Source organism: Gossypium raimondii, chromosome 5 (genome assembly GCF_025698545.1).
Source record: "Gossypium raimondii isolate GPD5lz chromosome 5, ASM2569854v1, whole genome shotgun sequence".
NCBI classification, from domain to species: domain Eukaryota; kingdom Viridiplantae; phylum Streptophyta; class Magnoliopsida; order Malvales; family Malvaceae; genus Gossypium; species Gossypium raimondii.
Genome location: NC_068569.1, coordinates 37769841 through 37789778, shown reverse-complemented (window position 1 = coordinate 37789778; position 19938 = coordinate 37769841). Strand labels below are relative to the sequence as shown.

General features: G+C 30.9%; 2 protein-coding genes across 5 annotated transcripts; both read left to right on the top strand.

Annotated features, from left to right (window-relative positions):
• The first annotated feature begins 886 nt into the window (after positions 1 to 886).
• LOC105766044 (lipid phosphate phosphatase 2) lies at positions 887 to 6199 on the top strand. Of its 3 annotated transcripts, none has more exons than XM_012585338.2 (9): positions 887 to 1112; positions 1631 to 1753; positions 3033 to 3253; positions 3363 to 3450; positions 3548 to 3657; positions 3743 to 3836; positions 4706 to 4894; positions 4999 to 5058; positions 5735 to 6199. In XM_012585338.2, exons 2-9 carry the CDS (start codon positions 1720 to 1722, stop codon positions 5926 to 5928), a joined length of 990 nt encoding a protein of 329 aa, XP_012440792.1. In that variant the 5' UTR covers positions 887 to 1112; positions 1631 to 1719; the 3' UTR covers positions 5929 to 6199. The 3 variants fall into 3 exon arrangements, with proteins under 3 accessions (XP_012440792.1, XP_012440790.1, XP_012440795.1); XM_012585336.2 differs by lacking the exon at positions 1631 to 1753 and adding an exon at positions 1225 to 1310; XM_012585341.2 differs by lacking the exon at positions 1631 to 1753 and having other exon boundaries at positions 888 to 1112.
• An 8864-nt stretch (positions 6200 to 15063) lies between these two features.
• On the top strand, positions 15064 to 19467 carry LOC105766042 (uncharacterized). Of its 2 annotated transcripts, none has more exons than XM_012585334.2 (7): positions 15064 to 15182; positions 15485 to 15563; positions 16616 to 16677; positions 16777 to 16919; positions 17521 to 17731; positions 18703 to 18875; positions 19190 to 19467. In XM_012585334.2, exons 1-6 carry the CDS (start codon positions 15168 to 15170, stop codon positions 18868 to 18870), a joined length of 678 nt encoding a protein of 225 aa, XP_012440788.1. In that variant the 5' UTR covers positions 15064 to 15167; the 3' UTR covers positions 18871 to 18875; positions 19190 to 19467. The 2 variants fall into 2 exon arrangements, with proteins under 2 accessions (XP_012440788.1, XP_012440787.1); XM_012585333.2 differs by having other exon boundaries at positions 19145 to 19467.
• Positions 19468 to 19938: the final 471 nt, after the last annotated feature.

Below are 19938 nucleotides of genomic sequence, written 5' to 3'. Positions count from 1 at the left end.
AAGTTTAGGGGAAAATAAAAATTTTGGAGAATAAAAGTTTGAGGGAAAGTAAATAGGGGGAGTAAAATTTTGGAGAGAAAATATTAAAAAAAAATTGGAGGGGGAGGGTTTGGGGTAGATGGGAGGTGGGAGGTGGGATGGGAAGGGAATAAAAGTTTTAAGGGAAAAGTGGGAGGGAGTAAAAATTTGGAGAGAAAATAAAAGGTTTTGAGAGTTTTTGGGAGTAAAATTTTAAGAAAAAATAAATGGGAGAGTAAAATTTTGGTGGGAAATGGATTTTGGTTAGATTGGGGGGTTGGGAGGGGAAGGGAGTAAAAGTTTTGGGGGAGAAAGTGGGAAGGAGTAAAAGTTTTGAAGGACAAGTAAAAAGGTTTGGGAGTTTGGGATAAAAATGTAAAATATTATAGTTTGATATTCGAATTATTCGAGTTATTCGAATTTGAAAACTTAACTCGATTGGAACTCGAAATTCGAAAAAAAAATTCGAGTTGATTCGAATAACTCGATTAACTCGATTCGTTTAACTCGAAATTCAAATTTTTTTTATTTTTTCGAGTCAAATCAAATTTTACTCACCCCATTATATACATTGTAGTTAATATTTTAAAAAAAAATCTCACTAGTTCCGATATTAATCAAATTATCAATACAACAATAATTGTTAATTTTAATATTATTCAAGTGTGTATCAATTATCATTTCAACTGTCACTTAAAAAACAATAAACACATAGAGACATGGTTTATTTTTATTTTTTACTTTTTATTTAATAATATTTTCGGCTTTGATTTGATTTTTCGTGCTGTAATTTTGTCACTGTCTGTCGGTTCACCAACTTCACTATTTATTATAAAACAAATTAAAAAAGTGCCGCTCCATCCCCATCAATTCCTCCTCGAATTTGACGCGATTTTCTTTTCAGAAAAGGAAAATCCTTTTTCCGCATGCCATAAATATTCAACGCGATTCAAATTTTAAAGCTTCGAGAAAACAGAGGAACAACAACAACAAAAGAGAATATAACGCGCTTTTTAGTTCGCTGTTGACTGAAAAACTCCGTTCATTTCTTCGATCCGATCGTTATTCTCAGACGAAGTTCAAATTTTCCGACGGTTAGTTCATATTCTCCCACACTTTCTTATCGATCAACTTACTTTTACTTCAGTTTTCCTCTTCTTTTTACTAAGTTGTTATTATTATTTTTTTGTTTGCTGCGAAATCGAGGTAAATAAAGGGAATGACGAAGGTTAAAAAAAACCGAGTTTTGCTTGTTTTACTTCTCTGGATTGAAGACAGTTCAGTGCGAGAAGGTGTTAGTTTTTTTTTTTCTTGTTTTGGAATTTTTTTCCAAATCTTTTGGTTCGGAAAAAGAAGAAAAAAGAGCATATACGATAGAACTGCTTGAACAAGATTCCGATTGATGTTCTTTTTTTTTTTTCCCTTGGTATTTGTTGATGTTCGTTCTGGAATTGAATCCGCAACTTTTATTAAAATTTACGAACCTTTCGAAACAAGCTTCCTTTGGCTAACTGATTTCAATTTTTATTGATAAGGAAGTGGTTTAGATGAAGTCAGAAGCTTTGATTTTATATTTTCAACAGCTGATGAAGATATGCCTGTTGTTGTATAGTCTACTTTGCAGGATAATGGTGTTTACTCCAATTAGCACTGCTTTGGATTTGTGAAGGTTTTTTTTATGAGGAACACCGATTTGTAGAAATGTCTGAAGCGGAGTGCCTTTTGTTAAACCAAAGTAACCAACATTGAACTCTACTGAAACACCCTTTGTTGATCTCGTTGCGGAGGCTACTTTTACATTTAGATAAATGTTGCATTTGCAACTTTAGCATTTAGATAAACATTGCCTGTGCATCTTTCTATGTTACTTCGGTTCTGGTGTCAGTGTTGGTTATGGGTATATGTTCAACTTGGCTATCTTCAAAATTTTTGAAGTTTATCCTCATACTTATGTACAGATATGCGTTGGATACACAGCACTTTAAAAAAAAAAAAGAAGAGTTGGAGCCATATGAATATTTTGTCAGTCTGCATGATTTAGTTCTATTAGTACCGAGACAAGAATGAATTTCGTGGAGTTGCACTTGATTTCTCATCTGCACTGCAATTCTCATGTGGTTTGAGGTCCTTGACCCATCTGTGCGAAAGCAAAGCTGTAGTGATTTGTTAGCTGTCTAGGTTGGGCCCCTGATGATTAGTTTTGTCCCCATGGTGAATTATGTTTTCTGTGAAACTGTCTGTCCTTCACTTATTCATCATCTTATGGAGATACTACACATCCACTGGACAAATTTGCTTTGTCCACCCTAGAAAATTTCTTGTTACAGTTAGTGAGTGGACCAGGAGCATTGGAAGAAGGAAAACAAAGGGTTTATTTTTTTCTCTTCTTTTTCCTTTGATTCTAATTTTTCCTGATATACTATAAATTATGAATTTTGCTTCTTTACCTGGTTACAATGCATCTATTACATATTATAAGATTCTGTGGTTTATTTTATGAAACAATCCCTCCATTAGTTCTTCATCATCTTCTACAGATATCATACTTCCATTCAACAAGATTGCTTTGTGCACCCTAGAAAATTCATGTTACAGCTAGTGAGTGGAGGCATAAAGAAAACAAAGGCCTTTCCCCCCTTTGTTCTCCTTTGATTTAAATAAGTTTCTTTTGCTTTAATTTGGTTTATATACCCTCTTTGTACTATAAATTATGTATTTTGCTTCTTTACTGTGTCCCAACTCATCTATTACTATTATAAGATTCTATGACATACTTTTACATTATTTGACCTTTACTTCCTGCAAAATTAGCATTTTCTTTCGTTGTTGTAGCTAGCTTCTAGTGTGCGATTATTCTATTATTGTGACTCATGCTCATGATCCTTTTTTTCTTGTTTGCTGTCTTGGTAATTGTAGTCTTAACTGTATTTCAGTATCATCCTCTCTCTTTTTCATCGCACATCAGTTTCTTTTTGTTTTCATGTATTAACCTTTTCTATATGTTCTAAAATCAGTGAGGATGCCAGAGATTCAGTTGGGTGCTCATACTGTAAGGTCTCATGGGGTTAAAGTTGCAAGGACTCACATGCATGACTGGATCATTCTTTTGCTTCTCATTGTGATAGAGGTCATTTTAAATGTTATAGAACCATTTCACCGCTTTGTCGGAGTGGATATGATGACTGATCTGAAATACCCAATGAAAGACAATACCGTTCCCTTTTGGGCCGTCCCTGTATGTTCTAGCTTTGAGATATACTGTCATACTAGAATTACTTTCTGGCAGGAGAGTTTGTTCTGATTCAGTCAACTAAGTATAATGTTTGTGTTCTTCCTGGTAACAGATGCTTGCGATAATGCTTCCACTTTTTGTCATTCTTGTATACTATTTCATCAGAAAGGATGTTTATGATCTACACCACGCCATACTGGGTAACACTACATTTCCCCTTGGGATTCTGAAAGTTCATCATCTTTTGTCTGAATGTGATTGCATTTAGAAACTGTTGGTACTTGATTGTATATTCAGGCCTTCTGTTTTCTGTGCTTATCACCGGTGTTATAACTGATGCTATTAAAGATGCTGTTGGTCGGCCTCGTCCAGACTTCTTTTGGCGTTGTTTCCCTGATGGAAAAAGGGTTAGCCTCCTATTTTCCGATTTTTTTTTAAGTCTCGATCAGTCCTGTAGTTTGCCAACATGCATTCGTTGCATCAATCATGCAGGTTTTTGACCCTGTGACAAAGGACGTTATGTGTACTGGAATAAAGAGTGTCATCAAGGAAGGACACAAAAGTTTTCCCAGTGGTCATACTTCATGTAAGCAGTCTAATTATTTCCAGCTTCATGGCCTTTTCATCATGGTTACACTTCGTATAAGCACTACCCGGGTTTCCCCTTAAATCTTTGTCTGTCATTTCATTATCATTTAGTGTGCCAGCCTGCATGAATGGACTCATTTTTAATCTTTTCTTGTAGACCCACACATCCATTACAGCATTCTCATTAACATAGATTTATTAGAAGGGAAAGAATTCTGATTGCCTGTAAATAGTGTCTGGATGTGCCTTTATCTGATTGAAAACGTAATGTTATATATGCATATGTAATTATCATATATGATGATGAAAATGTAATACTATTTAGATAAATAGGATTGTATAATTTATTTTACAAAAGAGAGAATAAAAGATGCAGGTATGCATGTTTGTGATGATCACAACTTAGCTATATTGGATTGTAATGGATAGAGATTATAGCTAAGTCCCTAGAATGCCGAAGTTTCTGTGGAGCAAGTTAGTGTCACTATCCCACGTTGGTCATACTCGGGTGTGTGTCGGATCTATATGCTTCTAGAATGGGTTTGTCAATTTTTTTCTTGGACACAAGTGTGAAGCAAGGTATTTCAAGAAAAATAACGAGTTAATGTAGCATTGGAGCTATCCACTTGTTTTTGGAATGGACATAATGTGAGGTTTTCAGTGCTATTACATGACATTTTTTCGTTCTTATTTTAATCTCTATTATTATTGCTGTTGTTATTAATATTATGTACTACTTTATCATTGGGTGTGCATACAAGCATGTTGGTTTAAATATGAGCCCTGCTGTGTTTTTTTTATGCATTTATTTTACCTCTAGTTTATCTAAAAATGGCTTTTTAATCAACTTTGTTTTTCAACATGCAGGGTCATTTGCAGGTCTTGGATTTCTTGCACTATACTTGTCTGGAAAAATCCGGGTATTTGATCGCCAGGGCCATGTGGCAAAGCTATGCATCGTCTTCTTACCATTACTCATTGCTGCTTTAGTGGGAATTTCTCGAGTTGATGACTATTGGCATCACTGGCAAGATGTTTTTGCTGGGGGTCTTCTAGGTTTGTCTTTTGGGCACTTCATTTTTCCTATTAACTTCCTCTTTATATTCTTTACGTTTTGTGATTAGCCCTTTTCCCTTTGGTTTTTTACCTCTTTTTTACAGGGCTAACAGTTTCATCATTTTGTTACTTGCAATTCTTTCCGGCACCATATGAAGTAGATGGTATGTTCCTTCCCTATGTTCTTTAGGCTGTAACTATGTTACTTGGTTGGGATTTGGCATCTGATATGGGTATCTATCCAACATAAATTTGTTAATTTATTATTATATGTAATAGGAGGGTTATTGGAAGGTTATATCCTCATACACGTTAGGATTCGTGTTTGACATAGGTATTTCAGAAAAAAAAAAAAAAAAGGAACCGAAGTATTATAGAGCCATACACGTCTTGTTGGACATGGGTATGAAGTATGGTTCTCCAAATAAATAAAACTTAGGGCACTTTTTGCCATACCCTGACGTTTTGGTACCTCTAGCTATGTTACTTTGATTTGGATGTGATATAAGGTACGGCTATGTGTCTTAAGACTTGCATGTTCATTTTTTTTCCTGTTATGTTCTTTTATGTATTTTGAAGGTCTTGAAACGTCATATCTTCGTACCTATGTTGGGGCATGCATCGAACAGGGATACTTCAAAAAAATAAGAACCAAAACAACATAGTTATAAACATCCTGTTGGACATAAGTATGAAGAGTGGTCATCCAAATATATAAAGAAAACTTGGGGAAAAAAATTGAATATTAGGTGTTGGATACATACTCGTATTTGACTCTTGTTTAACTTCATATTCTAAATCTAGTTAACCTTAATTGTTTCTTTGTAACGGACCATACAGGGTGGGGGCCTCATGCATATTTCCAGATGTTAGCAGAGTCTCGAAATGTGAATCCATCCAACGGCTCAAATGTACAACAAGCCGAACTCGAGAGTGGATATGTGGATTCACAGCATTGCAGGGAGTTATCGAGAGTGAATACACATGACTCAAGCCCTATTCTTGAAGGAACGAACGGTAGGATGGGATATTGAGAGTATTGAATGTTAAGAGTGTACATACAATCATCAGATGTCCATAGCGTTTGAGACTAAGTACAACTATTTTGGGGTTACACGTGGTTTTACTTAGATATTGAAATATGGATCTGAGATTATATTAGAATTTGATATTTGTTAATTCATTTTCATGATTATGTTGATCTCACAAATCTTGTGATATTTGTTAATTCATTTTCATGATAGCGTTGGGATTTTGCTTGTATTTATAGTCTTGCCTCTTTGAAAGATCATAATTTTATACTTACCAGAGATGGGTACGGGTTTTCTATGTTTAAATATAAATTTCAATGCGTTAATGTATTATTTAGATTTTGATTTATTCGTTTTCTTGATATATGTTAGATAATTGTTTGTTAAGGTGTTATATTTATGTAAGTTTTTTTTACATTGTATTTATACAAGTTTTATCATGTCAGTGATCTGTTATATAAATTATGATACCTATCCAGGCTTTGTGTGCAAAACTATAATGTTATATTCTGTATTTATATTTTAAGAATTTAGTTTTATTTTTCAGATCTAGTTTTGTTAAATTTTTGTTATGATATTTTAAAATTAAAAATACTTATTATTCCATAGTCATGTGATAAAATGATAGGAAATTATTTGGTACATTGTAGATTTTAGAAGCAAAGGACGTGTGTCAATTTTTTTAATGCTGCTTGTGAAATAAAAGAGAGTATATTGTGTATACCAAAATATTAGAACATACTAAATCAAAATGATATGCAATAAGTCTAAATTTAATAAAGAATTTTAATGATGTTAAATTTGGTGCCAACATTTTATTAGAATAAAGTATTTAAGTTAATTAATAATATTATAAAAGTTGAGGCATGAAATTATATCAAGAGTTAAAACATAGAGATTGGATCTTAAATTTGAGTATAATATAGAGATCAAAATTGAAATTTAATCATATCTTACAATGTTACTTACATGTGTGTTGTGTAAGAAAAGTCTTATATTATAAAAGTTGAGGTGTCAAATTATATTAAAAAATAAAGTACATAAATTAAAATTTGAGCATAATATGGAGGTCAAAATTGAGATTTTAATTGTTGTAGTGTAATTTAAACTTATTATGTTGAGGTAAATTTTCTATGTTAGAAAGGAGTTTTTAAGAATAATTTATGTCAATATCTTAATCGAAATAATTAAAGAAAATAACTGTATGAACTAATTGATGTGATTATAAAATAGATCTACAAATTATGTTTGATTAAAATGTAGTAATTAAATCTCAATTTTAAATCTTATGAGAGAAATAAAGTGAAAAGTTATTATCATTTTATCATGATAAAAGAAAAGGATAATGTAGAAATACACATGTAAGAAGGCCCAAATTCCTTCCTTATATATATAATTTATAGATTTATCAAATATTTCGAAGTCAACAGCATGGGCATACCATTTTCCCTTCATTTCAAGGATTTGTATTTAATATAATATGATTGGATAAATACCATAGGTATACAATTGTTATTCATAAATATTTTGAGTTATTATCTATCATATCCTCCCTATGCCATAATAATTTTATATATTATTGTTACGCATCTGCCATGAAAGGCATCATATACATACCTTCAAACGACCAAAGAAGTCTCTCCTCCTAGTTTTTCATCTTCTTTAATGGAAGAACCTCCATTTTTGAGGATTTTACGAACACCAAAGATAATTAATCTATTTAGAAATGCTAAAGCTTCTTCCCTCCTTTTTCATTCTACTTTCAATTGGTTCCACAACTTTTTGTCATTCAAAAGTAAACCCAGTGCTTGTATAAGTGATTATCATTGTAGGAATACGGTATATTATCAATAAATAATATATCTATCTTCTTCTTTTTTTTTGGTATAATGATGATTTAAACTTAAGCTATTTTTCAAATAAATGAACATCCGACCACAATTTGGGTTCAATATATTCATCACTTTATTAGTGCACAAAATTAGAAGTAGAATACATTAAAATTAAATAATGTAAATATTAAATTTATATTTAGTTATTTAGGAGTAAGAACTAGACCTGATCATGAGCCGGGCCACCCAACTAGGTTTGAAGGTTCACCCGAAAAATGAGAGGATTTGGAAAAATATATAGGCCCGAAAAATTGACTTGTACAAAAAAATGAAGCCCATTTTTTAAACAGTTGGGCCTCAAGTAAGTTTTTTTCAGCTCGGACCCGACTCGAATATAATGCTACCCTTTCTTTTCTTTTCCTCCGACTCTCCCGTTTCTAAATTGTAATCCCTAACACTATTACCCCTTTCTCATAGCCGACTGTCACCCTTTTTCACACAACAATTAATTTCTTTTCTTTTTTAAATCCCTTAATCAGGCCAATCTACCAAATTGTCCTTAATACCACTCACCTCCACACTTAGCTCTTTAAGCAAAAATGTGTTCAAACAAGTAAGTTTGAACTTCAATTTTGATTTGCACGTTCCTCCTCTTGATGTGGAGTTTTAACAAAGACACAATATGCATTACAAATTAACAATGGTAACAAGAAACACGAAATTTGATGAAGTATACGAATCTAAATCATTGCTCTAAACTACCTTACTGATGTTGCACAACTAAGCCGAAATATGGAATTCCTCAACTCAACTCAACTCCCTTTTCAGCACCTCAAACCACTTCTAATCTTCATTCCTAGCCCAATCACATGTATTCTAAGTGTTAATTTTATCATTTAATCTGTTTCATAATTTTCTAGAAAAATCATCCATGTTCTTGATCAAATTTGAATTTATCAAAATTGATCCATAAAACGTGTTTGATCTTTTGGTTTAAGATTAAAAACCTCTTATTTTATTTTGAGCTTAGACATCCATTAATATTTGGATTCCAACTCAAAATTAAAGATCCATCATTGTTGATCCTCAAGTTCAAGAAAGAAGAAATTAAAGTTGAAAATTCATTATAATCACTTTAATTAACAAATAATGATTAAATCAACTTAAAAATAAGTTTAGAGATGAGGACTACCTTTAATTGAACTCAAATAATTGATTTAGAAGTTTGAATCAAAATGCTTGAAGAATTTTGGATGACTTTTTGCTCAACTTTGAAAATTATTTCTAGAGATTTTAGACAGAATTTTTGGAGAAAAAAGGTTTAAATCTATTCTCTAATATTTGGTTTATGAAAACAAGCAAAAAGAGAGAGAGAGAGAGAGAGAGAGAGAGAGAGAGAGAGAGAGTTCTCAATTCAGGTGAAAAATGAGTGAAAAGTGAGGTAGTTGCAGAGTTTTTAAAATTGAAAACCCCCACTTGATCTTCAAAATTTAGAGAATTTACCATTAGGTCACTCCCCCTTTTCTCTTGTTTTACAATTTGCTCTTTTCCCTCCAAAATTCCGAAAGTATGGTTTATTTGCTATAAAACCTCTTACACATTTCCCTTATTTTTTAAATTAGTCTCATTTAATTAATATTTTAAATCACCCAATTAAACCCCCATTTTAAATTATTTTTAAATTTCAATTTAACCCAAAATATTTATTTTTACCCAAAATTTATTTAAAACCGTAAAATTCATTTTTCTAAAAATATTTTTATTTTTTAGAATATTATTTACCAATTTTTAGATGAAATTAAGCTAACTAATTAAGAATATAAATTGCTAATTAACTCGATTAATTCCCAATTTTCACTCGAAACCCGGTAAACTTACCCGAAAATACTAGACCTATTTTCAAGGCCTTACACATAAATCAGGATTTCCTTGAAAGTTTTGTAAGAAGAGGGAAAGGAACATAACAGCAACATAGCCTAATCCTCGTCGTTGATATCTGCTTTGAGATTCTTTAGTTCATTTAGAAGGGTAACGAACTCATTGATGTGAGCCCTAATGGGCTCACCTTCGGCCATTTTGAACGTGTATTAACGTTGTTTTAGAGCTAACCTGTTGGCCAAAGATTTTTCATATATAAGGCTTTTAGTTTCCTCCATAGTGTGGATGTTATTTTCTCCATCAGAACCTCCTGTAACACATTATTTGTGATGCATAGTTGAATTGTAGATAGAGCATTTTCATCAATCTCTTTCCATTCTAATTGATCCATATTCGTGGGCTTCTTTTCTATAACAACCTTTTTCAGACTGTTATGAACTAGTATTGCCGTCATCCGAACTTGCCACAGATTGAAATTTGCAATTTTATTGAACTTCTCAATATTGAATCTTATCGTTGCCATCTCTGAACGGGTTAAATGCGAAAATTGAACCAAACTCTGATACCAGTTTGTTGGGGATAAACTCGTGTATGCAACAAACAAGAATAATAATGAAGAAATTGAAAAGATCAAACACACAAATTTATGTGGAAAAACTCCTCAAAAGAGGATAAAAAATCACAGGTAAAAGGATATTTCACTAATATAAAAGAAGTACAAAGATGGAGACAATAAAAAAGAAAGAAAAACTCAAAACCCTGAAAAGAAAAACCCTTCAAACTCGAAAAACAAAAAATTCTTCCAATTTGTATATTTTATGTTGTTCTATAAACCTAGGGTAACTATAACCTATTTATAAGTTGAAATTCATATTCTTTATGACTAGAATATCCGTAGGTTAATCAGAGTTTAAGCGGAAAACTAAAATAGAGCTTAACTAAGAGAAGAAAATTGAGAAACTTAAGGAACATGTTGTCACATTGTGACGTGGCTTTTGCATCGTTGGGACGAAGAACGATCATGTCGTTGGGACGAAGATTCTCTTCTCATCGTGACATTAGCTGCTCGTCGCAACGTCGAGCTTTATCTCATCGGGATGTCACTCACTGTTGTGGTCAAAATGTGAGGCAAACTTTCGCAAAGGGTAAATTATAAAAATTAAAAATTTTATCACATGCGTATGTGTGAGAACTACATATTTAGAATATAGAAGTTTGTTTAAAAATAATATATAATAAATAATGAAATATATGGTTTGAAACTAATTAATAGTAATAACACATGTAGAAAAATTAGATTAAATTGTGAGTAAAATCAAATTTAAACACGTACATACATTAGATTAAGAATACTAAATGCATTACAATTGTTTATCATGGTGTTGTCATCAATCTTAAGTCGATATCGAGTTAACTTGTGATACCGACTCAACCAATAGCATTGTGAATATATACAATTGATGAAGGTAATAAAATATGCATAATAAAATTAAAATGTACAATACATTTCAAGATAAAAGCATTGGCTAACAGGTAAAATCAAAATTTTATCAACCTAAATGTCATGGATTAAAATCCTACCATATGCAAATTATTAATTGTATTTTAATAAAAGACTAAAGTTCCTTTATTTTAATTATGGAAAGATATTTTCTAATTTTCCTAATCAAGTTGGTCTCTGGTTGACTCATGATATTAACTCAATCAAAGGTTTAAATAATAATATAGATATAAAACTGATGGAGATAATAAACTGTGCTATTAAAATGAAAATATATAATATGAAGTTTTGGTTGAGTGATAAATATATCTAATTGGTGAGGGTTTAAATCCTATTTTTAGTTATTTTTATTAAAATAAAAGACTAAAATACCCTCAAATAATATAATGTATTTTAATTATAAAAGGATATTTTCATAATTTCCTTAATCGAGTTGGTGATGATTGACTCGTGACACTAATTCAGTTGGAGTTTAAATATTAGTATAGATAATCACTCAAGTATTAGTTGTCTCTACTTTCATCACTCAAGTTTAAAATTTTTTATTTTAGTCATTAATGTTATTGAAATTTAATATTTTGCCCACTCCTCCGTTAAGTCACTAACGAAAGCTTTTCTAATTGGCATAATAACAAAATTAACCCTCCAATATTTATAGATTTTATCAATTTGATCCTAATTCTAAAAAATTAACAAATTTAGCCCTCAACCTTACATATTTTGTTAATTTATTCTTAATTATTAAAATTAAAAGTTAAAACCTTTAAAATTAAAAAAATAAAATTTTAAAATTTATTTTTCATAAAAATAAATACAAAATTATAAAAATATTTATAAACAAATGAGAATTGGAACGTACGATTAAATTCATTGAGAATTGGAAGATTTTGCCCTGATGCTTTTCGTACGAATAAGTGTTTAGAAGATTATGCTGGCATCCCGACAAGGCAAATGCACGACATCTCAAGAGCATAAAGGGCCTATCTCAGGCGCCAAGAACAAATTTCCGATTTCCCATGAGCGATTATGAAAGCAAAAGGAATATCGGTTTGTAACTTTTTTTAGAATATTTCTTTCTTGCAGTGCGGAGTGGCCTATACATCCATCTTACTTACTTTGTAATTCTTTTTCTTGTAAAACCGATTTCATATTTTAAAGAAATGCAACTGCTATTTTCTAAAAAAACACTGTTCTTTTTCTTTTCTAAGATTAGACTTCTTCAATTGTTAAATGCCTTTTATAAAATAACAGATATAAACATATTAAAATGTTTATTATTTAATAATTACATATACCAGTTGGTTTTCAACCCACACTTTATATGGGGCTAATTATTTTGGATTAAATAGTTAAAATTATTTAGTTTTTATTTTCTTTAAAGAATTTAGTTCTTCTATATTTTGAATTTCAATATTTAAGTCTAGTTGTTAACACTATTAAAATTCTCATGTTAAATTTGTTGGTGTGACATTCTAATTTTTTTAAAAAATACTCACTTCATAATCATGTCACAATAAAAAGGCATTATCTTGGACTTAAATTTAATAAAAAATTTAACAATGCCAACAATTCTTTAATTTTACATCCACATTTTAATTAGAAGAAAATATTTAGACTAACTAATGACATTATAAATGTTGAGATATTAAATTATATTAAAAATCAATTATAAAGATCAAATCTCAAATTTTAACATAGTATAGGGACTAGAATTGAAATTTGACTATTTTTATATAATTAAAAGTAGAGACCCAAATAAAAATTAACCATTATTATTAAGAATGTATATATATATATATAACAAGCCTTCGTTTCATATAGTAGTATAGATAAAAAGTAGTGGGACCAAAATTAAAAATTAACCATTAGTGTTAAGAATATAAAAGAAAAGCAAGTTTGGTGTCAAAGAAGGAGGGTTGTTCATGTATATTATTCAACTATTCTTTAATCAGTAATATGTTGAAAAATTCGGCATGTTACAAGCAAATAAATTCACATAGATAAAAATATGTTTATATTTTGATATAAAAATAAGGATTGAAAATATTATAACTTCACTTCGTTTACAAATTATTATTTAAATGTTTTGATAAAAATAAGTAAATTATTTTAATTACTGAAAATAGAGAATTCGTTAAAGGAATTAATATAAAATTTAAACCCAAAATATTTTAAAAAAATCATGTGAGGACATGAAGTTTAAAATACTTACTTATTGTGATTTAATGCAAATAAACTTCTGCAATTGGGTTTTATTTTTCAACTAATAAAAATTTAAATAAATCTAATGTCACATATAGCAAAGTACGTCACTTATGCTAAAAAACGTTGCTATATGTATTTTATTATATGGTTTACTATAATTACCGTAAGTTGAAAATTTGTTAAATGCGTGTCAAATAATTTCTTTTTGATAAGTATATTAATAAAATTAAATTATATAAACATAAATAGTTATAGTATAGTGCATATTAATATTGAGAAAAAAAGTCAAAATCCGATTAACTCATACTAAAGTTAAAGTAAAGATATTAAGCAATTTATATTGAAATAAATCATTATAATTATTGTTAATTGTAATATTATTCAATTTTTAAGTAAAATTAGTTCATTAGGAGACATTAATTATTATATTATATTATATTTACAATAATAATATTTTGATAAATAAAATTAAATTTACTTGATAGTAATATAAATGTTAAAGCATATGATATAATAAAATGTTTAAATTAATAAAATTATAATTAAAGTACTATATTAGAATTAAAATAATATTTAGAAATTATTTGCATAAATTTAATTATAATTTTTATAATATATGTAATTAAAAAGAATTATTACTTTTATTATTTAAAAAAAATTGATATTATGATTATTTTATTTAAAGAAAAAATTTCCATACAGTAAGGATGTTGAATGGTAAACTTTCTTTCTTATGTTATGTTGATTGTTATGGAAAAGTCGGAATAATTTTGTTTTCTCCATAAGTCATGTGTGTGTTTATGAGATTGTGATTTTAGGTGTTGAGTGGGCAAGAAGCTTTATGAGTTGGAATACCACTCCTTTGCACTCTAATCCAATGATAATTGGTAGGTGTTGGTTACCATCGGATAGAGGATGGATTAAACTCAATATGGATGGGCAGGGTCATCGAATGTTTCTAACGTTTGTATTGGAGGAGTGTTTAGGGACTCTGATACAAACTGGTTATATGACTATTCGATGGTGGTTGGTAAGGATTCAACTTTTAGAGTTGAGGCAAGAGCGGCATTTGGAGAGTTGCGCATAGTTTGGGAGAGGAGTTTTAGACAAATTGATGTGGAGTGTAACAATGCCCTACTAGTGATAAATTATTTTTGCCAATGGAGCTGCTAGTAGTAGAATGGTGGAAATACAACTTATCCATCTTATACTAACTAGGAATTGGAAAGTTCATATTCGTCATATTCTGATATCTCAAAACGAAGTTATGGATTAAATGACAAAATGTGGGTTTAATGGTGACATGGGATTGATCTCCTTTGAAGAACCTTCAATTCCATGTATAACTTATTGATGGATAGAATTAATTCTATATGAATTTACTATGTACTTATTAATATAATAGCTTAAGGTTGTTAAAAAAAAGTTAAGCATGTGGATTTGGTATAATAATAACTATCTCAATTAATAAAATTTTTATATTTGCAACAAAACCTTGTTATAAAATATATATCTATATATAATGTATATACATATATATGATGTATCGAAAGAAATACATATATATAATAAGCACAAAATTAATCCAATAAAAAAATATAAATACCGAATAAAAAAGCTCAAATTTAATATAAAATTACAAATTAATTAAGTAATAATTATTTTAATAATAATTAAGATCTAAATTATATAAATAAATTTAACTTGTACTAAGTTTCCTTTAAAATTTGAAATTCTCAATCCTTTCGTACCTCTCTTCGCTAAATTGAAATTTCAGTGCCTGACCCAAAGCCAGTCCTCTCTCGCCTTCAGGTTTCTGACAGACCATGAAATTAAATCAGGTAACCTTTTAAACCCTAAAATTATCTCCCGCATTTCTTTCTTCTCCACTCATCAGATTTTGAGTTATCTCCGTCTCTGCATCACGCTGCTATGTTTCGATCCTACTGCTTGTTACTGTCTCTCTGTTTACTTTGTTGGAAGGAGAATGGCGGACCGTTATTGCCGCTATTGAGATCTTTAGTGGTGGCGGACGGCGCCGGTACTGCGAAATAGCGGCCGCGTCACTGCTACGCCACCTGTATTTGAAACCCTTTTCTTATTATTTGTTTGTTTTCATGGAAAAAACGATTTGTTTTTGCAGGCCGATTCCACTGCGGATGATCTTGAGCCTCTGTTCGATTACCGCCGTGTTCAGCCGCTGAACATTGTTTGCTTAGACGGTAAAAAGAACTTTCAAGTCCGGTTTAGTTTTTATTAATCTTGTTTAAATACATTTTGTTATGTCTCTTATACTGTTTTCGAGTTTAATTAACGTGTGGTTTCTTGTTTTTGTACTGTGTTAATGAATTTCAATAATAGTAAACAATATGTATTTAGGGTGGGTTTGGATCGGCGATTGGGTGCGGTGCGGTGCGTTTAGCCTACTTTTTGTCTCACAGTATCTAATCTCACCGCTACCGCTGTTTTTACACTAACCGCAAGTAAACGCACCGCCCATCCAAACTCACCTTTAGTTTCTGACTTTTAAAATTTAACTCGCTGGTAATTAATTTTATCATGTTGAGTTTATTATACCCTGCTCATGTTTAGCAAACACGTCAGAGTCATGTTTGGTAAAAATTGTTGTGTTGTGTTCTCTTTTCATATAGCAATCCTAAATTTCATAATTAGGTGTACACTGTTTTGTTCATTATACTGTTTCCATGCTTGATAAACATGCGCCATGTCAAGTTTTTATATGTTGTTCATGAATTTCAGTAATGTCATATATAATTCACATTTAGGTTTTGAAATTTAGCTCAATTGTACTTAAAACGTATTGTGTTGTGCTTATTATACTGTTTTTGTGTTTAATAAACATGCATTTTGACTTGTGTCCATACTGTGTTCGTGAATTTCAGAAATGGCACATACACTTTGCATTTAGATTTAGAAATTTAGCTCAATTAAACGTTCTGTTGTATTTATTATACCACTTTCGTGTTTAATAGACATGCATTTGACTTGTTTACATAGGGTGTTCATGAAATTCAATAATAGCACATACAATTCGCATTTAGGTTTCAAAATTTAACTCAATTGTAATTAAACGTATTCTGTTGTGTTTATTATACTGTTTTCATGTTTGATAAACATGCATGATGTCTTGTTTTCACATGGTGGTCATGAATTTCAATAATAGCATACAGTTCACATTTAGGCTTTGCAATTTAGCTCGACCGTAATTTTAGTACACAAGTTGTTATAGTTATCGTTTTGAGTTCCATTGTAGATGACTGTTCAGATACTTCACCAGTTCCATCACCAAAACGGAGGAAATTTGCTAATCCCGATGTAAGATTTTTGCCTCTCTTTATTTATGACATATGAAAGTAAATTTGTTTAATAAGTTATTATTATTATTTTTAATTTATGAAATTGGAAATGGATTAGGTTGCGGAAGTAGATTTGGATAAAGATGTTGAAGTGATAAAAGTGGTGAATGTTGAAGAGGAGGATTGGTTGGCTCCCCCTCCTGTGGTTTCAACTAAAGCTTATAGCAAGATTGGTGAGGATTCAACCATAAAGGAGTTAAGGTATTATACTTGGCAGTTGGAGGTTTTTTTTATGTTCGTATAAGGAACTAAAATCTACACTGACTTGGCAGACTTTTGCAAGTGTTTATGTAGACATTGCTTATAATTATCTGAGATAAAATATTTTATACCCATTTCTAATGTTTCAATTGTGTTTAAATTGTCTGACTATTAGACATGAACAGGTAGTTTATGATTCAACACTGTTGTTTTCTGCAAGAGAATTGTTGGTTTTGCCTGTTAACCATAATTGTAACATTTACATTATTAAGGCTCATTTTTCTTTAAATATTCAGTGTCCAATGTATACCTGGATATAGGTATGGGGATATGACTTCCCAAGAATCTTCCAAATAAATGAGAGAATTTTATAAAAAAACCTGAATATACTCATGTTTAACATATATTACTATCCAACTTTAAACTTGAGTACGAGTGATATAGTGTAATATATTTTATTTGTAGTCTCAGGATTTAAGAGCTATGAAAGAAATTAAGGATTAAAGGATTTTGGGATGTTGTGGGATGTTTAGTGCTTTAATATAAATACTTTTTCTGTGGAACTTGTTTTACTTATTTTAATGTCGAATTATTCATGCAGGCGAAGGAAACAGGAATTGCTTTCGTTTGCACAATCTGCAAAAATCATGTTGCAAGAAGTGGAGGAATCTGCAAAGCAAGAACCGAGTGGTTCCTCGAAACCTTCTTTAGATGCTGTAGCCGAGCAACCAAAAAATCCTGCTCCTGAAAGGGCCAAAATAGTTATTTCGATCCAGAACAAGGATGAAATCAAGCAATTTCGTATATACATGGTATAGTTTTCTGCTGCACTTTTTGCTTATTTGTTAGTAATTGCATACAGTCAGGCTATGAAATAGGCGGTAAATGAAAACATGTAACCCCTCTGTTTTGCACTTGCTAGTTTCCAGATATGGGAATAGAAATAGCTCTAGCTGAGATCCTGTTCTTTCCTATGTTACTTAGGTGTAAGTGTTGAACATGGATTTGTGTTTGACATGGGTCTGTTTGATTTTATTCTAGGATTTCCATGTAGTTTTGGAGGGTATTTGGAGAATCATAATCCTCTACCCATGTCTGGATATGCTTTGGATATGAGTACTTAAAAAAAATAAAGAATCAAAGCATGGTAGTTCTGTCATAGTGTTGACTTGTATATAAATCCCTAGGTACAAGCAGTGGAGAAAATAAGATAAATGCATGGTGCATAAACATGGTGAAGATGCAATCACCAAACTTAAAATTTCACTTTAAAGTGAATTCTGCTCTAGTTTCATCTCTTATTTATGCTGGAAAAATCAAGATTAACAAGAGGTAGAACTTAATTTGATATCTTGCCATTCATGCATGGTTCATGTACATATTTGTGTTATTTTTGAGGGTTCTTCTAAGGACTTCTCTTTTCTTGATTGCTGAATCTTTAGATTGACCCATTTCTTCCTTTCTTCGCATAGAATAAGAAAACTTGCTAGAATCTTTCACACTCATCGAGTGCACAAAACCCTTGTTCATAGGTTGGCAGCTGCCAACACTGTATCTTTCTGTTGTTGTGTTTTTTTTTTTAAATATGGAGAGTTAATGTAATCAACAGGTTTAAATCCAATCACATCTTAGGTATCTCATGTTTGTTTTGTGTTAGCTTGAACTCATTTCTTAGATTAACTCCATTTTTTAGATTTGTTTTGCTTGATTTTGATGTATGATTGAACGATTTTTTTGTTATATATTGGTCTCCCTTACGCGACATCTCATTTTTTTTTAATAGGATGACAAGTTTGAGAAGCTCTTCAGCTTGTATGCCAATAGAGCTAAGCTTGACCTGCAAAGCTTAGTATTTTCTTTTGATGGCGATAAAATTAATCTGGCTGCAACCCCTGCAAGTCTAGGAATGGAGGATGACGACATTATTGAGGTGCATGAGAAGAAGAGCTGATCAAGGTATGTTTCTGCTTTATTATACAAAAGCATATAAACATTAAAAGTTTGTCCGAGCCTCATGTTTGTTTTCTGTTCTTACATCAGTACAAATAAACAAATAGAAAAAAAATGTTGAAATTCCGAATTGAGTGTAATGTGATGAACAAAGTAGTGTATAATTAAAAAATTGAAGACGTGCATTCTTCAGTATCATTCTCATTGATCATCTTCTTTTCAGTTGTCTTATAAAAGGTTATTTATTTATTTATTTATTTTCTTTTTGGTTGCAGACATTATGTTTGAATCTTGATATGTTGACTATGAAATGATTTTAGGATGTTAAGAGTCCGAAAGGTTTCAAGACATTGATTAAAACATTGAAGCAGCGCGTTCTTCTGTATCATCCTTTCAATGATAGTTTATGTTTCACATTTCACAATTGTACAGTGGGATGGTGAAAATGTTTTGGAAATGTATCACAAACTTTCTTTATCAAAGCTTTTCCCATAGTCTTGATGTGGGGCAATGATCCATAGTTTCACAAAATGTAACTCATTAACGGTGCTTTGATAAACTCGCTTTTGTGAAACCATAAAACGTGATGTTATCTTCATATCTGGTTTTCGTGTTCTGATTTAGATATGGAGTTATGACCTTCCATCTACATGGATGGGATATATACTTGTATGATCTGATAGTCACATGAGTTTGTGTAAACATAGCTTAGACTGCTTTGATGAACTTGTTTTTGTGAAGTGAAGCCAAGAATGCCTAAATGCTATGTTATTTTGACTCTTTCTCGTCGGACACTGATATAGAAATATGATCTTCAAATGAATGACTAGATAAAAATAAAAGAGTATTAACACTTGATTTTACTGGCATGACACACTGCCGCTACAAGTTGAGCTGGCGGCCGGAGCTCCATATGATAATAGCAGGTATTATAGACAGTAATAGATTGTTTCATGTAGATTTAGATGTATTATTAGTGGCTTAGTTGACTTATACTACAAAATTTTAAAAATCAATAAAATAAATAAAGTTTTATTTGATCAGTTTGAATGATTTTGATTTTGATTTT